Consider the following 23,507-nt stretch of genomic DNA (forward strand, 5'->3'; position numbering starts at 1 on the left):
TTCAAGTTTTCTGCCTTTTTTAAAAAAATTCTATTTTGTCTTTGTTTACATGTAAATGATAGATACATCTCAGTAAATTCTATCTTATTAAAAATATGGCTTCTTAGAACTGCTGAATATCTAATGAAGTAGTTTTCTTAACAATTGTCATATATCTATGTATTTATACTGAAACAGAAGCCACCATCTTACCCTGTATCTTGGAATCTAATGTCAATCATATTATATTAGACATCCTCATCACCTACCTTTAGAACAATCACTAGTCTTCCTAATAAAAAAATCTTTTCAATCTCCAAGTCCTGAGCTGCTGCTTCTCTTTTTATTTCTCAAATGACCATGGCTGAGATGATCAGCTCTTCTTTGTATACCATAGTATCTTTTTATTTTACATTAACGTTTCAGTTATTATTTTATGCTAGGCACTCTGCTGAGCAATTTACATGCATTGTTTCATTTAATTATCCTATTAACTTCTGAGGTAGTATCATTATTATTCCCATAACACAAATAGACTGAAGCACACCAAGGACAAAATGCTCCACCAACATTAGAGGATTAGAAAGTGGAAGAGCAAGGATTGGATCAACCCAGCTCTATTTGATGCTGAAATACAAGTTAATTCTGGATAACTATCCAGAGAATAAGATGGACACTGACATGAGACAGGGCTTTGAAAGGTAGTCTGGAATCGGGGCTGGGGGATGAGGGGGTGGTCTTTTAGATTATTTTGAGGAATGTTTGTTTTAACCTAAGAACTACAGGATACCACCAAGAGATTTTAATGAGAGAAATGATAGAATCAAACATTTTTAAATGCAAATTTGGCTGCAATGTGGACAACTTATAGAGGCAATGGTGAAAGCAGGGAGACCAATTAGAAAGGTATCTCTATATACCATGTCCAATAGATTAATGTGTACTGGATAAAGATGATGAAATGGAAATGTTTTTATGGGGTCAGGCTCCAGACATATTTAGGAGATAAAACCTACAGATCTTGGCAACTGATTGGATGTGGAGGGTGAAGGAGAGGAAAGAGTCAAGAATGACTCCATAGTATGAATTCTCTCATGATGAGCAAGGTGTGCACGCTGCCTGAAAGATTTCCTGCAATCTTTACATTCATAGGGTCTCTCTCCAGTATGAATTCTCTGATGTAGAGTAAGAGATCCACTATAGCTAAAGGCTTTTCCACAAACATTACATTCATAAGGTTTCTCACCAGTATGAATTCTCTGATGTTGAGCAAGGCCTGCATTCTGGCTAAATGTTTTCCTACATTCTTTACACATGTAGGGTTTTTCTCCAGTATGACTTCTCTGATGTTGTGCAAGTGATGAACTATTGCTAAAGGCTTTCCCACATTCAATACATTCATAGGGTTTCTCTCCAGTATGAACCCTCTGATGTTGATCAAGGTATGCGATCTGGCTGAAGGCTTTCCTACATACTTTGCATTCATAAGGTTTTTCTCCAGTATGAACTCTCTGATGTTGGGCAAGGTGTGCATACTGGCTGAAGGCTTTCCTACATTCCTTACATTCGTAGGGCCTCTCTCCAGTATGAATTCTCTGATGTACAATTAGGTATCCACGATGGCTAAAGGCTTTCCCACACACATTACATACATAAGGTTTCTCTCCTGTATGAATTCTCTGATGCTGGGCAAGAAATGAACCATTACTAAAGGCCTTTCCACATTCTATACATTCAAAAGGTCTCTCTCCAGTATGAACTCTCTGATGTTGGGTCAGGTGTGCAATCTGACTGAAGGCTTTTTTACATTCTTTACACTGATAAGGTTTCTCTCCAGTATGAACTCTCTGATGTTGAGCAAGGTGTGCATTCTGGCTGAAGGCTTTCCTACATTCTTTACATTCATAGGGTTTCTCCCCAGTATGTATTCTTTTATGTTGAGCTAGGTTTGCACTCTGGCTGAAGGTTTTCCCACATTCAACACATGCATAGGGCTTCTCTCCAGTATGAATTCTCTGATGAAGTGTAAGGGATGAGCTCTGGTTGAAAACTTTCTCACATTCATTACATTTCAAAAGTTTCTTTTCTACATAGACTTTCTTATGTTTCTTTTCAACAGATTTTTTTCGGTAAGTTCTCTTTTGTGGCTCATGCTTATGTACTCTTTCTTTGGTGGGAAAACTCTTTTGTTTATCAAGTATTGCATCCTGATGAAATGCTTGCCAGGACTTATTATATTCATTACTTTGATCTTCAGGGAGGATTTCTTTATGAGTGATGATCAATTGACTAGAATGTACTTCCTGACTTCCCAACTGGTTCTTAAACCAGTCCTCACTTTCATATTCTCCCAAACCTGGGCAGACAAGGCGATAATTACTATGGTTTCTTGCCATTGTCACTTTTTTGGATAATTCTTCGTAAATATCTTGCTTTGATGAAAATTCACTGCTTTTGAATGCATACTCCCAATCTAAAAGATATCGAGAAAACAAATGTCTTTTGTATTTATTCATTAGAAGAAAAGAAACTTCTAACACAAAAATAGATGAGTAAAATACATAAGTTTAAGGAATTAAGAGTTCTTAATGCATTCTAAAAAGTATGAGATTATAAAGAATGAGAACTTAAAGTTCGTTAAGTAAATAAATTAACCAGTAAGGTAAATATAAAGAAAACTTAGATTATCTAAAAGCACAATCATCATTTTATATCTAACAGTCTTCAATACCTTTCCTCTCTTGCCATAAGGATGTTATCCTGCATTCAAGCTATGTTAAAGCATTCAAGCCAATTTTACAATGTCAATAATGTCACTAAAAAACCTCCATTGGATCCCCAGATCTAAAGAAAACATGAGGCAGCCTCAGAATGTACATGAAGCTCTATGGTTGTTCATGAGTCTATAGTTAAACTTTTGCAGTTAGAAAAACATCTTCCTGAAACTCATTTTCTATGTAAAAAATTCCAACCAAATGCAAATTTCCAAGTGATCCCTGAAGCTAAGATGCCTTCATATAAAAGGAATTTTGTATCAAACTGTTTGCTTTTATTAACCTAGCACAGGCCTTAATTTGCCTTCTCCTTTACAGTCCTAAATCAGATCATCTCATTCTTCTGCTCAAGACTTTCAAGTGGTTTCTCACATTTATAATAAAACCAAAATTCCTACTGTTTGCTTTTATTAACCTAGCACAGGCCTTAATTTGCCTTCTCCTTTACAGTCCTAAATCAGATCATCTCATTCTTCTGCTCAAGACTTTCAAGTGGTTTCTCACATTTATAATAAAACCAAAATTCCTACCATGGTTTACAAAATTCTACATGATCTGGTACTCTCTGACCTTGTCTTCCACTAATCTCATGCTTGTGTACTCCACTTAAGCCATATGGGCACTCATTTCATCCCCACTTTAAGAACACTGCACTTGCTGTTTCTCTACCTGGAAAGCACTTCCTCCAGATATTTGCTTGACCCATTCCCTCAACGTACTTCTTCACTTGAGTTTCTGCTCCTATATTACCTCATCAGTATGGCCTTCCCTGACCACTCAGTATAAAATATTACATCCTGCTCTACACTTTATAGCACTTAACTTATTTAACATTATATTACATGCTAACTTGCTCTCTATCCTGTCTAAAAAGTAAACTTTTCATGTTCGGGAATTATTTTTCACCCTTGAATACCCAGTGCCTAGAATAAGCTGGGCCAATAGATGGTGTTTAATATCTGTGGAATAAATAATGAATCAATAATACATGAAACATCATACTAATTCATCCTTTAATCAGAATGATCTGCTTGCATGAATGGGGTAAATGTCTGAAATGAAATGGAATGCTACCACTGAACTGGACATATTAAACAGAGTAATGAGATTTGGTAGGAAAGAAAAATCTAAAGACAACATGCTCAAATTGAGGCTGCTAACTCCTGCTGCCCTGCTTCAATGATCTTCCAAACTCCACCCTCCCCTCTATACAAACAATTACAAATCACACTCATGAATGCTCCCTAGAATGTCAACATGAAGATGAAATCCTGAAGACTCATAGCTAGAGAAGTAATATAAAATGACTGGCTGGAAGCACTGAATCTAGTTAAACAGAACTAAGAATCAGAATTAAGATGATAAAACTGTGATAAGAAAGTAAAAATGCAGATATAGTCATTCATAGTATTAATTCTCATTAGACCAAAAAGTTAAGAATGTGTATTATAATCATTACAGCCATGATTCTCAAATTTTAGAGTGCATCAGAATTACCTGGAGAACTTTTGAAAATACAGATTTCTGTGCCCCATGAAAAGAATTTCTGATTAAGTAGTTCTGGGATGAAGGTTAAGAATCTGCACTTCTTATGAGTTCCCAGGTAATACTGCTTGCCTCAAGACCACATTTTGAGTAACACCACCCTACAGCAGCCACTGAAAACATAATGTGAAAAGGTATACCTAAAAAGCCAACAGATAAGTTAAAAAGAAATTCTAAAAAATATTCAAACAATCCAAAAGAAGATAGGAAAGGGTGAATAGAGCAACAAAAGTAAAAGAAAAAGCAAAGAGAACATAATAGAATGGTAGACCCAAATCTAATTATTTATATAATTTGAACTACATATTCAATTAAAAGGGAGAGTTTAAAAGAATGGATGAAAAAGGAAGACCCAATTATATGCTGTCTACACAAAACTCACATGAAATATAAAGGTAAAAGTAAACAGTAAATAGAGAAAGATTTAACATGCAGTGTAAGTAGGCTAGAGCAACTATATTCATATCAGATAAAACAGACTTCCAAACAAAGTATCATCAAAGATAAAGACGGATATATCATAATGATGAAAGGGCCAATTTATCAGGAAGAAACAATAATCATTAATGTGTACACACTGTGCCTTAATATATATAAAACAAAAATTGACAATGTAAGTGAGAAATAGGCAATTCCATAATCATACTAGGTGATTTTAACATGCTGTGCTCAGTAATTGACAAAACTAGATGAAAATTAGTAAATACATACAGGATATCAACAGGATTAACTACCTTCACCTAGTTTATATTTATAGGACACAACACTGAACAACCATACAATATGCTATTCAAGTGCTTAAAGGTCACTAATGATGTCTAGTAAACTCCAAACATCTGGGAACTAAACAGTATATTTTTAGATGACTCATGGGTCAAAGAGTATTACAAGAGAAATTAGAAAATAATCTTGAATTGATTGATATTTTAATACAACATATCAAAATTTGTGAGAAACAGCTAAAACAGTACTTAAAGGAAAATCTATAGCTCTAAAATGCTTGTATTAGAAAAAAATTAAAAGTCTAAAAATCAACAATCTGAGGTGTCAACTCAAGAAGTGAGGGAAAAAACAAAATAAACCCAAGGAAAGTAGACAGAAACAAAGAAGCTAAGAAGAGAAATTAACAAAATAGAAAATAAACAGAGACAATAAAGCCAAATGTAGGTTCTTTGAAAAGATCACTGATCAAAAGGAGAAAAAGAATGCAATCAGCAACATGAGAACTGAAAGAGAAGTTATCACTACATATCCCACAGATGTTAAAAGATAAGAGAATATTATAAACAACTTATGTTAATAAATTAGACAACTCAGATGGAATGCACAAATCCCTTGAAAGATACAGCCTAGCAAAGCTGATTCATGAAGAAATACATAACCTGAATAACCCTATCAATTAAATATTTTAATATATCAATGAAATATGTATCAATTTATTATTATACATTTATGAATATATAGTTTATATATTTATTTATAAATTTGTAAATAAATAAATTTACTATAATATATTTATTTATCACAGTGAATATATATCAATTAAAGCTGCTACATAAAAAACCAGGCACAGATGTCTTCATTGGTGAATTCTACCAAACATTTAACATTTAAGAAAGAAATAATACCATTCTATCCAAACTCTTTCAGAAAATAGAAGAGGATAAAATACTTCCCAATGTGCTTTCATAAGGCCAGCATTATCTTGATAGTAAACATAAAGAAATCACAAGAAAGTAAACCTACAAACCAATGTAGCACATGAACATAAATGCAAAATCTTTCATAAAAGCAAATCAAATCCAGGAAAATATGAAAAGCACAATCTTTACTAAGTACAGTTTATCCCAGGAATGCAAGATTGATTTAATATTTGAAACTCAATGTAATTCACCATATTAACATATTAAAGAAGAAAAACCACATGATCATTTCAATAAACATAGAAAGAGTAGTAGGCCCACTTATTATAAAAATTTTTGTCAAATCAGGAATAGAAAGAAACTTCTTCAGATTGATCAAGGGTATCTAAGAAAAACCTACAGCTTACATCAACTTAATGGTGAAAGAGAGAATACATTCCCCCTTAAAACTGAAACAACACAAGCATATCTGCTCTTACCCCTTCTATTCCACATTGTACAGGAGGTCCTATTCATTGCAAAAAGTCAAGAAAAAGAAGGCATAAGGATCAGAGAAGAAGAAATAAAAACTGCATTTGCAGATGGCAGGATTGTCTATGCAAAAAATCCTCAGAAACCTGTAAAACAACTACTAGAATAACTATTACATGAATCTAGCAAGGTCATAAAATATAAAATTAATTTAAAAAAATCTACATTTTTGCATACCAGCAAAAAACCATTGGAAAACGGAATTAAAAAATATTCTATTGGAACCAAAAAAGAAAAAAAAAAAAAAAGACTCAGGAAAAAAAAATCTAAAAAACATAACCCCAATACACTGGATACTACAAAATATTCCTAAGAGAAATTTTTAAAGACTGTAATAAATGGCTTAATAAGTCATACTCATAAATTGGAGGACTCAATGATGTTAAGATGTCAATTCTTCCCCAATTGATGTACAGATTCAACATAATCCTAACCAAAATCAAAGTTTTTCCTGTAGAAATTCTCAATGTCATACTAAAATTTATATGAAATGCAAATGATTAAAATAGTCAAAGCAATTCTGCAAATTGCACTAATATAAAATTTACTGTGAAGCTACAGTAATCAAGACTGTGTGGTACTGGTGAAAGGACATACATATAGATCAATATAGTCCACAACTAGACACATGCATATGTGGTCAACTGATTTTCAGCAAAGGTACCAAGGCAATACAAAGCAGAAAGGAAAGTCTTTTTCAACAAAGGGTACTGGAGCAACTGTATATCCATACAGAAAAAAATGAACTTCAACATTTATCTAACACAAAACACAAAAATTAGCCCAAAATGGAACACAGGCCTAAATGTAAAAGCTAAAACAACAAAACTTCTAGAAGAAAACCTTTGTGACTTGGCAGTAGCAAGAATTTCTTAGATATGACATAAGAAGCACCAACCAAGAAAAATTAATAAACTTGACTTTACAAAAATTGAAACTTTGGCTCCACCACAGACAGCAGTAGAAAAATAAAAAGGCAAGCCACAATTGGCATACATATATCCCAACACATATAAATGACAAAGAACTTTTTTAAGACTATAAACAGAACTCTTACAACTCAGTTAGACAAACAACCAAATAAAACATGGGCCAAAGATTTGAACAAACTCTTCATGAAAGATATATGCATGGCCAATATGCATACGAAAAGATTCTCAACCTTATTAGTTATCACAGAAATGCATACTAAAACCACAATACAACATTGGAGTGACTAAAATTAAAAATACTACTGACAATACCAAGATATGGTGAGGATGTGAAGTGACTGGAACTCTCACACACTGCTAGAGGGAACATGAAATGGTACAATCCCTTTGGAAAACTGTTTAGCAGTTTCTTACAAAGTTAAGCATAAACCTATTACATGACTCAGTTCTTCCACTCTTAGGCATTTACCCAAGAGAAATGAAAACACATGTCCACATGAAGTCCTATATATGACAGCTTTGTAGCAGCTTTATTTTTAATAAATAAATAAATATAAATAGCTTTATTTATAATAACTAAATAAATATAAATTTAGTTATTTATAATAACTGAAAACAACCCACATGTCCATCACTAGATGAATGAATAAACACTTGAATGCATACTATTCAATGGAATACTATTCAGCAGTAAAAAGAATAATCTATTTATACATGCAACAATATGGATGAATTTCAAAATCATTATGCTGAGTGAAATAAGCCAGACATAACAGGATGCATACTATATGATTCCATTTAGTTCAGATGCACAAACTAATCTAAAATGACAAAGATCAGATTAGCGTATATTTGGAACTGGGAATGGAGAGAAGGATGGACTGCAAAGAGATACAAACAGTCTTTTGGGGTGATGGAAATGCTATGTTTCTTGACTGTGGTGATAATTTCATGGCTATATGCAACTGTTAGAACTCATCAAATTGTACAATTTATATGAATACAGTTCATGGAAATAATTGTACGTAATTCCTTAACAATAATACTATCTGGCCAAATACAATAAAACAATATGATCAAAATACAATAAGACCAGAAAACTCTCTTTCAAACCACTCTCAAGTAAAAGGTAAATTTTTAAAATGTGGATTATCTAGGAAACAGCAATAACAAAAACACTAAATATCAGAATATATAGGAGACAGCTGAAGATAAACTCAGAGGAGAATTCATAGCTCTTAATAATCTTTCAATAAGAGAGAATGAAATGAATAGGTTAAGCTATCACTTCAGCAATATGGAGAAGAACAAAATAAACAAGAGAACTGGAAGGAAAGAAGCAGTAAAGAGAAAAGCAAAAAACAGAGAATTAGAAAAGAGAAGAATGGTAACACTAATAGATAAATCCATAAACTGAGTCTTTAAAAACAAAGAGCTCCCCCAAATAGGTTGAGTTTTGTAGACCTGGCAGTGTCATTAGACAAGTTCTTTGTCATTATGTGTGTTGGGATATACGTATGTCAATTGTGGCTTGCCTTTTTATTTTTCTACTGCTGTCTGTGGTGGAGCCAAAGTGTTCAATTTTTGTAAAGCCCAATTTATGAGTAGCAACCTAATAAAGAAATCGTTTTTTAAAAAAAATAGCTATATGGGGCTGGCTTGTTAGCTCAGTTGGTTAGAGCATGGTGCTGATAACACCAAGGTCCACAGTTCGATCCCTGTACAAATAAATAAATAAACAAGATAAAAATAAAACAGAATAGCTGTACAAAATACGAGAAAATTGGAAACCATTATAGATATAACAAGAATATAATACACTTTGTTCAAATTCATGGAAATAAATCTGATAACCTAAATGAAAAGGACAATTAATTATCTAGGAAAATAAAAATGCATAAAATTTAACCAAAGACAGAAACTGTAGAGAGGCCATTTACCACAAAGGACACTGAGAAAGTTGACAAAGACCCACGTCCCCATAAAGGCCTCAGCATCAGGCTTTATCTCTCAAACTCTTAAGACCAGTGATCTCATTCATTCACACTGACATCTCTAAATCAGATGTTTTTTCTGAGCCTCTGTCTCCAAATCTAATCACAAGTTGCATCTCTTTACTTGGAAATCTCCCCATCCCATAAAAATGTCCCCAGCCAAATTCATCATCTTGCCTCCTACCAATCTATTCTTTCTTCTGCTTATTGTTATTAAATGCTATCATCTTCCAGTCACCCAGACTTGAAAATAAAACTGATAATATCTTAACTGATAATGCTTTCTTTTTTCTTTGATGGTTTTTATAAACATCTGAATAATCCCAAGAATTTAGCAGAATGCTCTGCTCAAAGCAGAAACTCAGTGAGTCTTGGTAAAAGAATAAGTGAATAAATAAATGCATCAATCCTTAAATCTAAAAGGAATGAGTAAATGAAAAGGGAAAAAAAAAGTCTGTATTTTTTCTAAATGAAATGAAGCAACTTGTGCAAAACTAAAAGGCAAGGATAAGGAGACACAGCGAGATCTGGATTCAGAAAATAGGAAAACGGGTTATCAGAGAAGACAGTAACTTGTGAGAGAACACGAGTATGCACAGGAGAATAAATTGGGGAGCTCCTGCTAAGGATGCCTCTCAATGTTTCTTCCCCGACCTTCAGCCGTTAAGGAAAGCGACCCACGAAACATCAATTTTGAGCTAGAACCTTTCAGAACAGCTCATCTTTATCCTGGCAATGGCTGCTACCTCTCTAGTTCATTCTTACTCACCAAGGCATGCGCCTCTTGTTCCCTCCTTCTTCACCATCCAGGGCTCTTTTCCTTGCTCCAATAATGAGATCACATCTGGCTTAGAAACAGAAACTCCTGCTTACAAGAAATTAAAGAGAAATTAGCCAGGACTATAAATGAGATCAAGTTCCTTGGTCATCAGGAAGGTTAGGGCATTACAGGAGGGAGTTGAGAAAGAGATAAAATATTCTGAAGAGTGGAGAAGATGAAGTTGCAGAAATAGTCTAATGACACTGCCAGTTTTACAAAACTCAACCTATTTTGGGGAGCACAAAAAAAGAGAAATTTAGTGAAGCACATCAGAGGCTTCCCAAACATTACATTGGAATGCAGTCCTATGTGCAAATTCTGAATTATAGGGAGACCTCCTTACCCAGTGAGACCAGGCTCCTATAGTTCTCCAACATCACCTTCCTGTACAAATTCCTCTGGGCAGGGTTCAGCCATTCCCACTCCTCTTGAGAAAAATTTACAGCCACATCCCCAAATGTCACCAAATCCTGAAATGACATAAACACATTCCTGCTCAACGAGCATTCATGCCCCTACATGGGCCAAGGTCTTCACTTTTGGAGAGAAATATTGCATATAGCAAAATTTTCTGGCTCTATCTTAGGTTCTAAGTGATGTATGCTAAGTAATTGCTAGATGACTTCTCTGTGCTTACTTTTGATATTGTCATGGAAAGTATACAATTTCAGAGATAATCTCTGCTGGTGGAGAAAAGATTTACAACACACACACAAAATTGGGCAATAACAGAACACTGTAAATAATCAAATATAAAATAATATGTTATTCATACTAAATGCCAGAGCATCTCTCAATACGGGGAAATCAAGATAAAGTGGGGCTGTAAAGAAAGACATCAAGGAGGAGGCAGACCATGAGTTAGCTGCTTACAAGATGTACATGGTCTAAACTGGCATTTTTCCAAATTCTGTACAATGGAATGGTCAACATTCCAGAGATAACAATAGGGTTATATATAAATATATTTGATGCTTAGAGTGATTTCCTAAAATTAAATATATATGTAATAGAAATAGTAAACAAATTTTATAGTGATTTTGCAAAAACATGAAATAAAAAAATGTATGCCATAACAGAACAATCAGGAAGTTGAGTGTCCAATCACCTGACATGTGAAGTTATGCCACCGAATTTGTGCTCCGTGGCAAAGACAACATTTGCCAACCAGCTGTCAAAGTGATGCATGTCATCTAATTGGTGACATCATGTATCTTACATATTTTATAATAAATATTACACATTTTTTATTTTCCATATTACACATCTCATAATTGCAACCTGAGTGTTTTGTTTGTTGTACATTAAACATTTATTTTATACCAACTCTTTCCCTGGAGATGGCTTTAAATGAATGGAAGGAATATGGTTTAAATGAACAGTGGGCTTGATGTTTCAAAAAGTATCTGAATTGAAACCAGCAAAAAGTTGGCATACACAAAATGAAGTTGATCAAAGCCTTTGACTTCTAATGTCTGAGAAGCAGGGGTAATATTGAAATAAATGTCTGAATTCACATAACCAGCACCCTGTAAGAAGAAATCAAAGAAGTACAATAAAAGTTACTTGTGCTTGGGATGAATTTCCTTTGGAAATAAAAATTGTCTGGAGACTCTGTGTAAGAGGCAACAAAAGATTATCTAACAGCTCTTGATAACCCCACTAAATTTCAAAGACAGCTGGTAAATTATGCTACCTAAGAGACAAAATAATAGTAATTTAAGCACTATTAATTAACATAAATAGTGACCACTTCCAAATATGATAATAAAGTGCATCAAAACATACCTATAGCTCTCTCCAGAGGAATATACACAGTTGTGCATGTCTAATGAGGAAGACAGTTTTTAAAATGTTACAATATAGTTCTCAAATAATACCACTGCATGTTGAATTAAGGGTCTTTATAACAAGGAACAGGACCTAGTTTGCTCCCTAAAAATTCAAAATGAGTGTTGTTCCTAACGAGTTAAATCTGCCCTAGACTACCAGGGTTTACAGTGTGGTTTGGTATTTTTAAGTTTGGCATGTCACAGATCAAAGCCTGCTCTTAAGCTGGGCTGATATGCAGATGGCACTCGATGGTACACCTGAACAGCTATACTGATTTCTTAAATATTGAAATACTGCAACACTGGTTGGTAAACAGCTACTGCACTGAGTCCTGCTAGAGACCACATCATATTTCCCCACAATCCAGCAACTAAAGACTAATGACCAGCCTGGGAGTAGCTTCCAGGATCCCAGTTGGAGTAAGTTTTGTTGTGTGCCCTTGCCTAAGTGGTTGTCAAATATGAACATCACCCTTATTCTTACACGACTCTTTGCAGATTAATGCTCATACTGAATATATACTCAAATACATTAGTGATATTACACAGAAACATTTTTAATGGAAAAATTGAGTCAATATTTGAATTGTTAGTTGCCTGAGCAATGCACAAAAATGTTAAAAAGGCTATCCATAAGAGAAGCAAAACTATGAATCCAAGAAACATCAGCTAAACATGCATTAGCTATTTAAAAATCCTTCCATCTCTGAAATACTTAATACAGGGAAATCTGAGACAGTAAATTAAGTCTTCAAGGAAGGAAGGGAACATGAGTCAGGTCTGAAAAATTAAACCTTGTGCTAGACAAGACTGGGCTCTGCCAATCATCAATTCCACTGAAAGCCAGACACTTCAATAAAAACTCGAACATGTTGTGCAAGAAAAAGTGTTCCACACACATCATTTCTTCTGTAGACAGAGTTGAGGCAGCTTTTGCTAGGTAAATTTCTTAAAAGACATTTTTTAGCTGAATGCCTGAACTAATGGATTCCAGGTTTTGACTGTCTGACATTTTTCCTCTCAGCCAATGAGACCTGAATATCTTTCAAATATTTTTATATTTATCTTGATTTGATAAATAAGGAATTTCATACAATTTTGTCATCACTAAAGAAACTTAAAAAATAATGTCCAGTATGCTATCCTCGGTGATTTTTTCCCTTTTTAAGTTAAAGAATTGTAATTCTTCCACTCCCATGTGTACCTCCCTGTGTCACCACATCTCCTGGAAGCAATCAAAATTTACAGTTAGGAAATATTTGTTCAATGTTTCCGTATACAGATATGTTTATGATTATCTATATATATTCATTTACCTGTAATACAACTTTTGTTGGCTGAAAAATTTACTAACCATATGCTTATTTTCAGATAAACATAGTCTTAATTTTTCACTATGATGCAGCAAAAGTCCATTCCTGTGGAATTCTTATACATGCATTTGTTTCTGGACATTATATGCTGATCTTTTCATTCGTTTCTTCTGGCTTCCATCCACACTATTACTGCTTTTGTTATTAAAGATTTATGTAGCTTTTTTTTTTTTTTTTGTCTTTTTCGTGACCGGCACTCAGCCAGTGAGTGCACCGGCCATTCCTATATAGGATCCGAACCCGCGGCGGGAGCGTCGCGGGGCTCCCAGCGCCATACTCTCCCGAGTGCACCCAGGCTCAGCCCTCTATTCAAATATAGATTTAAGTGTCCCCCCATTACTCTCTTTTTTCAAAAAATGTCCTATTTTTCCATATTAATTCTACTAATCCTAAACTTAAGGCCCAGAATATCACAGCTGTAGCCTGCACCTAACTCAGGATGTCCCTAAAATGGGACCTCATAACTCCCATGGAATCCTGCTCTTCAAAGCCCACAGACTACCTGGAAAAATCCCTGCCCTAGCTGACCTACACTTCACATCCCACGCCTAACCACCTTGAGCAAGAGACCATGCAGTGTTCGATGACTAAGACTACCCAACAGCCCTCCTGTCTTGCCTTCCTTCCAAAGGCAGCTCTGTGGAAAAGCTCTATGCTAACGGCCACATCTGAAAATACACCTCAACCTCAACGAATCAAGTCCCCACTGTTGGGCCGGCGCATCGAGAGGACTGGACAGCAGCAACAGAGTGTGGAAGGAGCCCCCATCTTGTGAACTCCACCCCCTTCCCTCTCCCCTCTCTCCCGGAAGGCGGGAACCGGAAAGTGAACCCTGCTCAATTCCATACCATATATGGGCAAAAAACCACCAACAGCTCCCCCTATAAATACCTACTTGTATCCACCCTGGGCACGACTTCCCCGGCCTCACTCCCTTGTGAGCAGTGGAACCTCACCGAGAGCGCTTCCATTAAAGCTTGCCTCGAACCCTCTGCCTGGCTCCTCTGTCACTGACCATCGCCGACTTGAACCGGACATCTGGTGCAGACCCGGGAGGAGGTTGAGGCCGCTCCGCTGGGAGCCTCCCTCCTCTCCTACCAGGACCTCATCTGAGCCCCGAGACACCGGGTAAGTTCCCCCAATTCCGTGCCCTGATCCGGGTGGTCCTGCCCGAAAACGTGGCCACGTCAGGGCAACTCCACCAAGTCACCAGGTGACTCCTGTCCGGTGCCTGAAGGTGGTGACACGTCCCCATCTTCACGGTAGCCTCTTTTAATCCGTCCGCAGCCTGGGAATCCAAACGGGGACGCCTATTTGAACCCTGGCCTGCCCGACAAGGAATCGTGGAAACTGCCGGACCAAAATCTAACCCTAACACCCCTCTGGAATGACCGCTGGTCGGCCTCTCACAGGATTCGAGGGCCACCTCAGGCATTGCCATTCAGGGGCTAGGACATCAATTAAACAATCAGTCTCAACGACTCCTTTGGGGCATTTCCTGCTATCAGGTTTTCACAAATTTAAGTAATTTCTGTGGTCGCCAGGACAAGTGGTCCAAAGTTTTTACAGGGGGCTTCGGGAGGCGACGCTCGGGCCCCTTTTTCCTGTGCCCTCTGTCTTCCAGGTTCTTAGCTCAGTTGTGGCTACTCCACTCCTGGCCCTGGAGGTCCCTTCCCCCTTTTTGGTCTTGCATTTTGTCAATTGTAACTGCTTCATTCTTTTTTCCAGAGTTCCTGGAGCTCCCTTTATCCATCACCTGTTTTACTTTCGTTTAACTGTATATTTTGTCCCTGTCTCAGGAGCTCCTGGAGCTCCCTTTACCCATTTTACTTGTGCTTGCTGGTTTCTCCCCGCTCTTGTCTTCTAAGTTCCCCCGCCTGGATCGGACCGAATTTTGGACTTTCTTTTTCCCTTTCTCTCTTCTTCTTTGTCTTAGCCAGGACCCACGGTTATTTCCCTTACCTTTACCTGTTTTCAGCCTTTTTCTGGGGGCTGCACGGCAGGAATTATGGGAATTGCCCAATCTAAAATCATTTTAAGTGGACCGGCCTCTCCTTCTTGATCCCCTGGAGTTCTGCTCACATTTCCGAACTCCTGGAGCTCAACCTTAACTTCTTGTCTGCTTCTCCATCTTCTACAGCCATGGTTAAGCTCCTGACCCTTTTTACTTCTGCTTTGGAACCAGACCGGGTTTCATTTTGAATTAACGGGCTTCTGCTTTCTGAATTCAACTCTAACTTCCTCCTCGTCCTTCAAGCTCCTGGAGCCCAACTCTGACTTCCTATCTGTTTGCCTTTGAGCTCCTGGAGCCCAACTCTGACTTCCTATCTGTTTGACCTGTTCCTCCCGACCCTCTGCCTGTTTCTCTGACTTCCTACTTGTTTCTGATATGGCTCCCGCAGCAGCCTTGCCCCCAGTGTGTTCACGTCCCTTCCCCTACCTACCCACCCATTCCCAAGTCCTCCTCACTCGGACCACACTGGCTCCGTCTGCCCTGAAAACCCCTGAATCCTTCCCCGCTTCTCCTCTGTCCAACCCCCCTGAAAACCTGGCCAGTCCGCTGGCTCGGGGGCCAGCAACTCTCCCTCCCCCTCGCTAATCACAGCCTCCTTCTCCTTCCCCTGCTCCTTCAGCACCTGCCCCGGGTGCCTCAGGCCGACCCAAAACCTTCACCCCCCGACTCGCCTCCCATTTCTGCCCAGACACGGTCCCGAGTAATCCCACCTACCCCCGACCTGGTCTGCCCCTGAAGGGAGGTGGCTGGTGCCGAAGGAGTGGTTCGAGTTCATGCACCCTTCTCACTCCAAGACCTCTCCCAAATAAAAAAGCGGCTGGGTTCCTACTGTGCTAACCTGGGAAACTATACCAGAGACTTCCAATATTTAGCCCAAGCACATGACCTAACATTGCACGACTTACATGTCGTCCAGACTACAACCCTCACAGCCAAGGAAAGGTACCGCATCCAGGCTGCCACCCAAGAACATGCAGATCTAACTGATCCGACTATGCGGTAGGGGCTTGGGCGGTTCCCACCACAGACCCTGGGTGGGACTATCAGAATGGTCAGGATGGCCACTGATGCCGTGACCACATGGTTCAGTGACTCATCGCCGGAATGGGGGCGGCTGCTAACAAGGCTGTCAGTTATGACAAACTGCGGGAAATTGCCCAAAGTTCAGATGAAAATCCCGCTGTTTTCCTTAATAAACTCACTGAGGTCCTACTTCAATTTACCTGCCTAGACCCCTCTACCCCGGCAGGAGCTACTGTCCTAGTCACCCATTTTATCTCTCAGTCAGCCCCTGATATTTGTAAAGAATTAAGAAAGGCTGAGGAGGGCCCTCAAACGCCCATTCCTGACCTGGTGAGAATGGCATTTAAAGTTTTTAATGCCCAGGAGGAAACAGCCAAACTTAAAAGACAGGCCTGGGTCCAGCAGAAGGTCCAACTCCAAACCCAATCCTTGGGAGCAGCCCTGCATCCGGCTGGCTCTGGGAACCAACGGAAAGGGGATAACCCAGGGCACCCCCCGCCCCGAGGGCTTGCTTCAAATGTGGCACTGATGGACACAGGGCCCGTCAATGTCCAAATCCAAAGGAACCAACACACCCATGCCCTCAATGCTGGAGGGTGGGCCACTGGCAATCTGACTGCCCCAGCATTGGAGGATCCCCAGCGCCTCCATGCAGGGGAAACTCCAAGCCAGTAAGTCCTGCCTTCCGGCTCTTTGGCCTGGATGACGACTGATGGGGCCCAGACTCGGAAACCCTCTCACCCACGCAGAGCCCAGGGTCATGTTCCAGGTAGCGGGTAAGTCCATTTCCTTCCTGTTGGACATGGGGGCTACCTCCTCTGTTCTGCCTTCCTACTCGGGCACCAGCTTCCCCTCCACAGTGATGGTCATGGGAATTGACGGCACCTCTTCTAATCCAAGGACCACCCCACCCCTTTCCTGTAGCCTGGATGGGTTTCCCTTTTCTCATTCTTTCCTAATAATTCCCTCCTGCCCCGCCCCCTCCTCTGCCGGGATATCCTTCACTAGCTCCAGGCCACCATTCATCTTTCCCCCTCACCCACTGTTTCCACCCACCTTGTTTTGGCCCTAGTTCCACCTGACCTTTCCCAACTGCCCCACTTCCCATTGTTGGTGGACCCCCAGGTTTGGGATACTTCTAAGCCAATAGTAGCTTCTCACCGTTCCCCAGTAAAAATACAATTAAAAGATCAGACCACCTTTCCTTCCCGTCCTCAATTCCCCATTTCAGAAACCCACCGATGAGGACTCAAGCCCATCGTAGATCCGCTCCGCCAGCAGGGATTCCTTATACCCATTAGCTCCCCCTGCGACACCCCCATCCTCTCTGTAAAAAAGCCAACCAGAGCCTACCGCCTAGAGCAGGATTTGAGACATTAGTGATGCCATAGTTCCACTCCATCAGGTTGTCTCCAATCCATATACCCTGCTCTCCAACATTCCCCCTACCACTTCCCACTTTTCCATATTTGACCTCAAAGATGCTTTCTTCTCTGGTCCCCCTTCATCCAGACTCTTATTTCCTTCCTGCCTTCACTTGGGAGGACCCTGACACACATACTTCACAACAACTTATCTAGACTGTTTTGCCACAAGGCTTTAGAGATACGCCCCATCTTTTGGGCCTAGCTGGGTTCAGCTATCACGTCACCGTTCTCCTCCTGACTCTGTCTCTTAGTCCCACCACTAGTGATTCAGGATACAGATGGAGATTTTATTTAACAGAAACCTGGACAACCAATCATCAAACCCATGCCAGACTTATTTCTACCACTGATTGCCAGCCTCAGGGATGCCAGGCCTCAGTTAATTTCTCTATCCCAGCTTTAAACTCTGCGCCACGAGGAAGCTCAAACCCTGCTGTTTTGTTTATGACAAAACACATTACAACTGCCACACTTACTCGGTTCAAACTAACGTCAGTTGCCCTTGTCATTATTGCACAATGCACACTTCCCAGCTAGATACTGCAGGTACCAAATGGGCCCAATACCGCCTCACCTCTAATGGAAAAAAAACACTTATTACCTAACTATTCCAGACCCTTGGGGTGACCGCTGGGCCACCAGAGTCAATGCCAAACTATACCGCTGGCCTTTCCAGTCTTACCCCGCCGCTTCCCTTAACATTTACAGAGCCTACACAAGGGTCATCCCTCAGGTCTTTTCTGTTCTCAGTAACCAGACTAGCATCATCCAGGCACAGGAGCAGCTCCTCCAAGAACACCTGCAGATCGGCCCTCATCTAGGTCAAGATGCCTTCTCCTGGGTAAAGCTCATTTAACAGGATGCCACCACCGCCAACCTTTCCAGCATGGATAACTTGTCTCACTGCTTTCTGTGTGCTGCTTTAGGTAAATCCCCGTTGGTGGCTGTCCCCCTTCCTGGCCCATTTCATCTCATCAATCCACCACCCCACTCCAACTCCTCAGGGGTTTTCGCTCTTTCTCCAAAACATTCCCTTGTTTACTAACCCCCAAGCTCCAATATTCCCCTTCTACTACTCTTCCCCTAATTCCTCTCTTTGCAATACAACCCAATCAAACGCCACCAGCCAACACGCCGTTGGAGGTTTCTTTTGGTGCAATGGCACCCTCTCCAAGTCTCTCCACGCCTCTGCCTCCCTCCTCTGCCTGCCTGTTTCATTGGTCCCCCAGCTCACCGTTTATAGCCAGGCCAAAATTATTGCCCTAGTTAGTCCCCCAGACAAACAAAAACATGCATCTTTTCTACCCCTAGTCCTGGGGGTCTCCCTGGCCGCCTCCCTGGCGGCCACAGTGCTGGGCACAGGGGCAATTATCCACTCTGTAGACTCCACCAGAGACCTTTCTGAAAGACTCCAGGTGGCTATCAAGGCCTCAGCAGAGTCTCTAGCCTCCCTGCAGCACCAGATCACATCGGTAGCTCGAATAGCCCTCCAGAACCGACGTGCCTTGGACCTGCTCACTGCATGTTCCTCAACGAAGCATGCTGTTACTACATCGATGAAACAGGCACAGTCGAAACCAATCTCCACACTCTCACCAAAGTTTGTGAGTCTCTTCAGACCCGGTATCACCCAGAAGACTCTACCTCACATCGGTGGTGGCAAAATCCATTAACCACATGGCTCCTCCCCTACTAAGCCCACTCCTTATTTTCGGGATATTGCTAACAGTGGCCCCTTGTCTCCTTTGCTTCATTCGGGAAGGAATTCGAGAGGTGTCTCGTGTGTCTGTCAACCAGCTTCTGCTCCACTCCTACTCCCACGTGCCTACTTCTGACAATCCCTACGATGCCCCTTACTCAGCAGGAAGTAGCCAGATGTGAGTCATCGCCCTATAACAAAAAGTCCAAATGTTGGGCCGGAGGGATCAGGAGGACTGGAAAGCAGCAACAAAGTAGCAATGGAGCCTCCATCTTGTTAATTCCACTCCCCTTCCCTCTCCCCCCTCCCTCCCCGGAAGGCGGGAACCAGAAATTGAACCCTGCTCAATTCCATACCATGTATGGGCAAAAAACCACCAACAGCCCTCCCCTATAAATACCTACTTGTATCCACCCAGGGTGTGACTTCCCCAGCCTACTCCCCTTGCGGGCGAGAGGGCTGCGGAACCTCGCCCGAGAGCGCTTCCATTAAAGCTTGCCTCGAACCCACTGACTGGCTCCTTTTACTTACCACTGCTGACTGGAACCGGACACCCACAATGAAGACTTTTATATCCCACCAAGGAGTGTTTTTTGCCTCTTGAGATCTCCTAACAGAACACTGAACCTATAGGAAGTGTTGAACTATTTCTTGAATGAAGATGAAAATGCTGGCTGGGGGAAAAAAGGGAAGCTCACTGGGCTTTGGGGGCCTTCCTTTTACTGGAATAGAAAACATGAGCAAGTCACTGGAGGAATGAGACTTTACTAGGCTAGGAGAAAAGCAAAATGTTCATATAACCTGAAAAATAAGATGGTGTTTCAGAGAAGAGAGAAGAAATGCTTCCTTACCTTGGACATGGCTTTAAGACTTTAAGAATTTATGATAGTCCTTCTGTCCTCCTCCCTCAGGCTCCTCTCTGGGAGAAGGGCAATGTCCTGAGAAAGCAGAACTGGAGAAGGAAAAAGAAACCATAAAATACCAGACGTGCCTGCAGCTTCCAGCATAACCAGCCCAGAAACCCTCCTTTCCTTCTCTTTCCCCTTCTCCTCCCATCACGGAAGTTAACTAAAGGTGGCACTGAATAAATCAATCATACCTAAATTTTTTATTCTTTTTTCCATATGCTTTAGATCCAAGAATACAATATACATTTTCTGTGCATAAGTTACCTCCTCATTTATAATTATAAACAGTAACAGCAATTACAGATGGCATTACCAAGTAAGGATTTTCCCCCCTTCCACACATGAAGGCTCTTTATTTGGTGAAATTGTTCAAGGTGTCATGGTAATAAGTAACTGAGCAAAACTGGAAACGAGGTCTGACTTTTTAGTCTTTCCCCCAGGTGATGATCTTGAAAGGAAATATGTCCCTACCCTTTCTGCAAGGATGAGAGATAAAGCTACAAAGGGAAGGCCTCAGAGAAAGCATCTTCACACAAAATGGGCATCAGAAGGGCCATGTGGTCTGGAGGACACTGGGCCAAAGAGGGCACCCTGCTTCTGGTCCTGGTTTATGACAAACTGCACCTGAAAACCAATCTCTTGACTTTTCTGAGCAATTTTCTCGGGGGGGGTGGGGAGCGAGGAGAGAGAGAGAGAGAACAAGAGGCTGTGCATGAACAGTCATTGGAACCTCTTGATCATGAGCTCTTTTCCACTAGACCTCACTGTCTTGAAGAGAAAAGTCTTTATGTAAGAAGCAGCATTATCTTAGTGGTAAGAATCACTCAACAGAAATCAGAATTCCTCGGTTCAAACACCCAATCCACTACTCTGCAACCTCTGACAAGGTAACCATTCCAAACCGGTTTGCTTATCTATGAAGCGGTATCTACTCCCTATCAATTGTTGGCAGAATCCTGAGACGATCCACATAAAACACTCAGTACAGTGCTTGTTTGTGCTTAAGAAATTTCAGTCATTCAGTCATTTATTTTTATAATCAGCACATTGTAGGTCTCCCCTTCCTTCTTCCTCTTCAATTCCTCACCCATCCCAGAAACTGAGAGGGATGAAAAGACTTTTCTTCTGAACCAGAGAGGGCTAAGGCCCAGCAGCCCAGTCTTCTGCTTTCCAATCTTAAGGCTGGAGCTCCACAGTCTCTCCCTCTCCAGCTCTCTTCCCCAGCTCCCTCCCTCTCTTCCCTTCTTAAACTTTATCCCCCTTTCCATCTTTTCCTCTTTATCTCACTCTCTCTTTCTCTCCCCCACAGCAGCAGTCTCCCAAAACCCTGGAGCACACTGGGCTCCCAAAGCACCCACACAGCCTCTGGCCCACCACACAAACCACAGACAGACAAACCACACAATCCCTCATTCTGTCACCTCCCCTGGCAGCCTGTGGACACACCCCTGCACTGTAGCCTGCTGTCCCCTCACAATGGGTCACACAAGGCCATTCGGGGTTATACTGTCATACTCAGTCTTGATGACACATGGTGCTAAAGTCACACAATCTCACGCAAACTCACGTGACCACAAAGTTACACAATTTCATATGGTCACACTCACTGCCCCATTCACCATCACACACAGTCACGCACATCCTTAAACTGTCACATACAGTCTGACACAGTCCCACAAACAGGTCACACACACAGTGACATGGTGTCACACTGCCTCACATATGTGACATGGTCTCATACATTCACATACAGTTTCACACAGTCCCACACCAAGTCACACACTGTTCACACATGATCACAAACAGCCTTACACGGTGACATGGTCTCACATGCTGTCACAGTCTCACATGATCCTACATACAGGGTTAAACTCTGTTCACACAGTCTCACAAGGTCCCACACAAGGTGACATGGTCTCACACACTGTTCAAACACCATCTCCCACAGTCTACACACTGACAGTCACTGTTCACATTCTCAAACACTATCACAGTTTCAAACGGTTACATTGTCTCACACATAGGTGACACGGTCCCACACACTGTCACACACAATGTCACGTGATCCCCCACTGTCACAGAACCCCTCACTCGGTGGCATGGTCTCACACTGACACACAACGTCACACGGTCTTCCACGGTCTCACACACGGTCTTACACCCCGTCTCCACACAATGTCACACAGGCTGACTCACTGTCACACACGGTCACCGACCCCTTCATACACGGTGGCGCGGCCGCTCCGGGCGCCGGCTCCATCCCAGCAGGCCTGCCCAGGTGCCCGCCCGATCCCGCATTCCTCACCGCCTCCTCCCTCCGGGTCTGCACCTCCCTTGGCGCAGTTCGCGGAGGCCGGGGCCGGGGCTCGATCTCGGGCCGCCGGTGGCGCTCACAAAGCCGCCGCCGCACTCGGGCAGGCAGCCGGAGCTGGCCGCAGAGGCTGCTGGGAAATGGAGTCCGGGGCCGGAGCGGCGCAGAGCATCCTGGGATTGGTTGCCGAGGGCGCCGGGCGGTAGCCGGCCCTGCCTCTTGGTTGCGAGTCGTCTCTATTGCTTCTTCTCTTCTACCTTCCACCCCACTGGCCTTCAAACCAGAACCTGGACCGGCCGAGCCCTTTCAGGCCGTCCGAACGACCGCTCCACCGCTGGTCCCGCCTAAGGCCTTGGAGGGCCGGCTAGGGCTGCGAAGGCCCAGCTTGCTGGAGTCCCCGAAGGCTTCTGAACCCGAGCCGGGCGCGCGTAGCGGACGGGGCTGTGATGCGCAAGCGTAGTGGCCGGGCCCGCGCTCGTGAGCACCCGACGGGGCTCTGAGCCTCGCGCTGGGAAAACGGAGCTGGGAGGACAGATGTGGGGACCAAAGCAAGCTGGAGAGGGGCCCAAGAAGGACGTTCGTGTGTTAAGAGCTCCGGCTGCCTGGGTTTCTTTTCCTTTCTCCTTTACTTGGAGATGTCTGCCTTCTCTCTGCCTCTTCACATGGTCGTTCTTCTGTGCCCACACATCCCTCGTGTTCCCG

The 23,507-nt window shown here is 41.6% G+C and overlaps 1 protein-coding gene across 3 annotated transcripts; it reads right to left on the minus strand.

Moving 5' to 3' along the window:
• Positions 1-18: 18 nt before the first annotated feature.
• ZNF583 (zinc finger protein 583) lies at positions 19-22,917 on the minus strand. 3 transcript variants are annotated; one of them, XM_063088618.1, is made up of 5 exons: positions 22,800-22,917; positions 20,438-20,538; positions 10,562-10,688; positions 10,168-10,266; positions 19-2,452 (listed from the first exon to the last, which is right to left on the minus strand). In XM_063088618.1, the coding sequence occupies exons 2-5, from the start codon at positions 20,444-20,446 to the stop codon at positions 978-980; spliced, it is 1,710 nt and encodes a 569-aa protein (XP_062944688.1). In that variant the 5' UTR covers positions 20,447-20,538; positions 22,800-22,917; the 3' UTR covers positions 19-977. The 3 variants fall into 3 exon arrangements, with proteins under 3 accessions (XP_062944688.1, XP_062944686.1, XP_062944687.1); XM_063088616.1 differs by having other exon boundaries at positions 22,691-22,813; XM_063088617.1 differs by lacking the exons at positions 20,438-20,538; positions 22,800-22,917 and having other exon boundaries at positions 10,168-10,263; positions 10,562-10,700.
• Positions 22,918-23,507: the final 590 nt, after the last annotated feature.

This window comes from Cynocephalus volans, chromosome 3 (genome assembly GCF_027409185.1).
Source record: "Cynocephalus volans isolate mCynVol1 chromosome 3, mCynVol1.pri, whole genome shotgun sequence".
Taxonomy (NCBI): domain Eukaryota; kingdom Metazoa; phylum Chordata; class Mammalia; order Dermoptera; family Cynocephalidae; genus Cynocephalus; species Cynocephalus volans.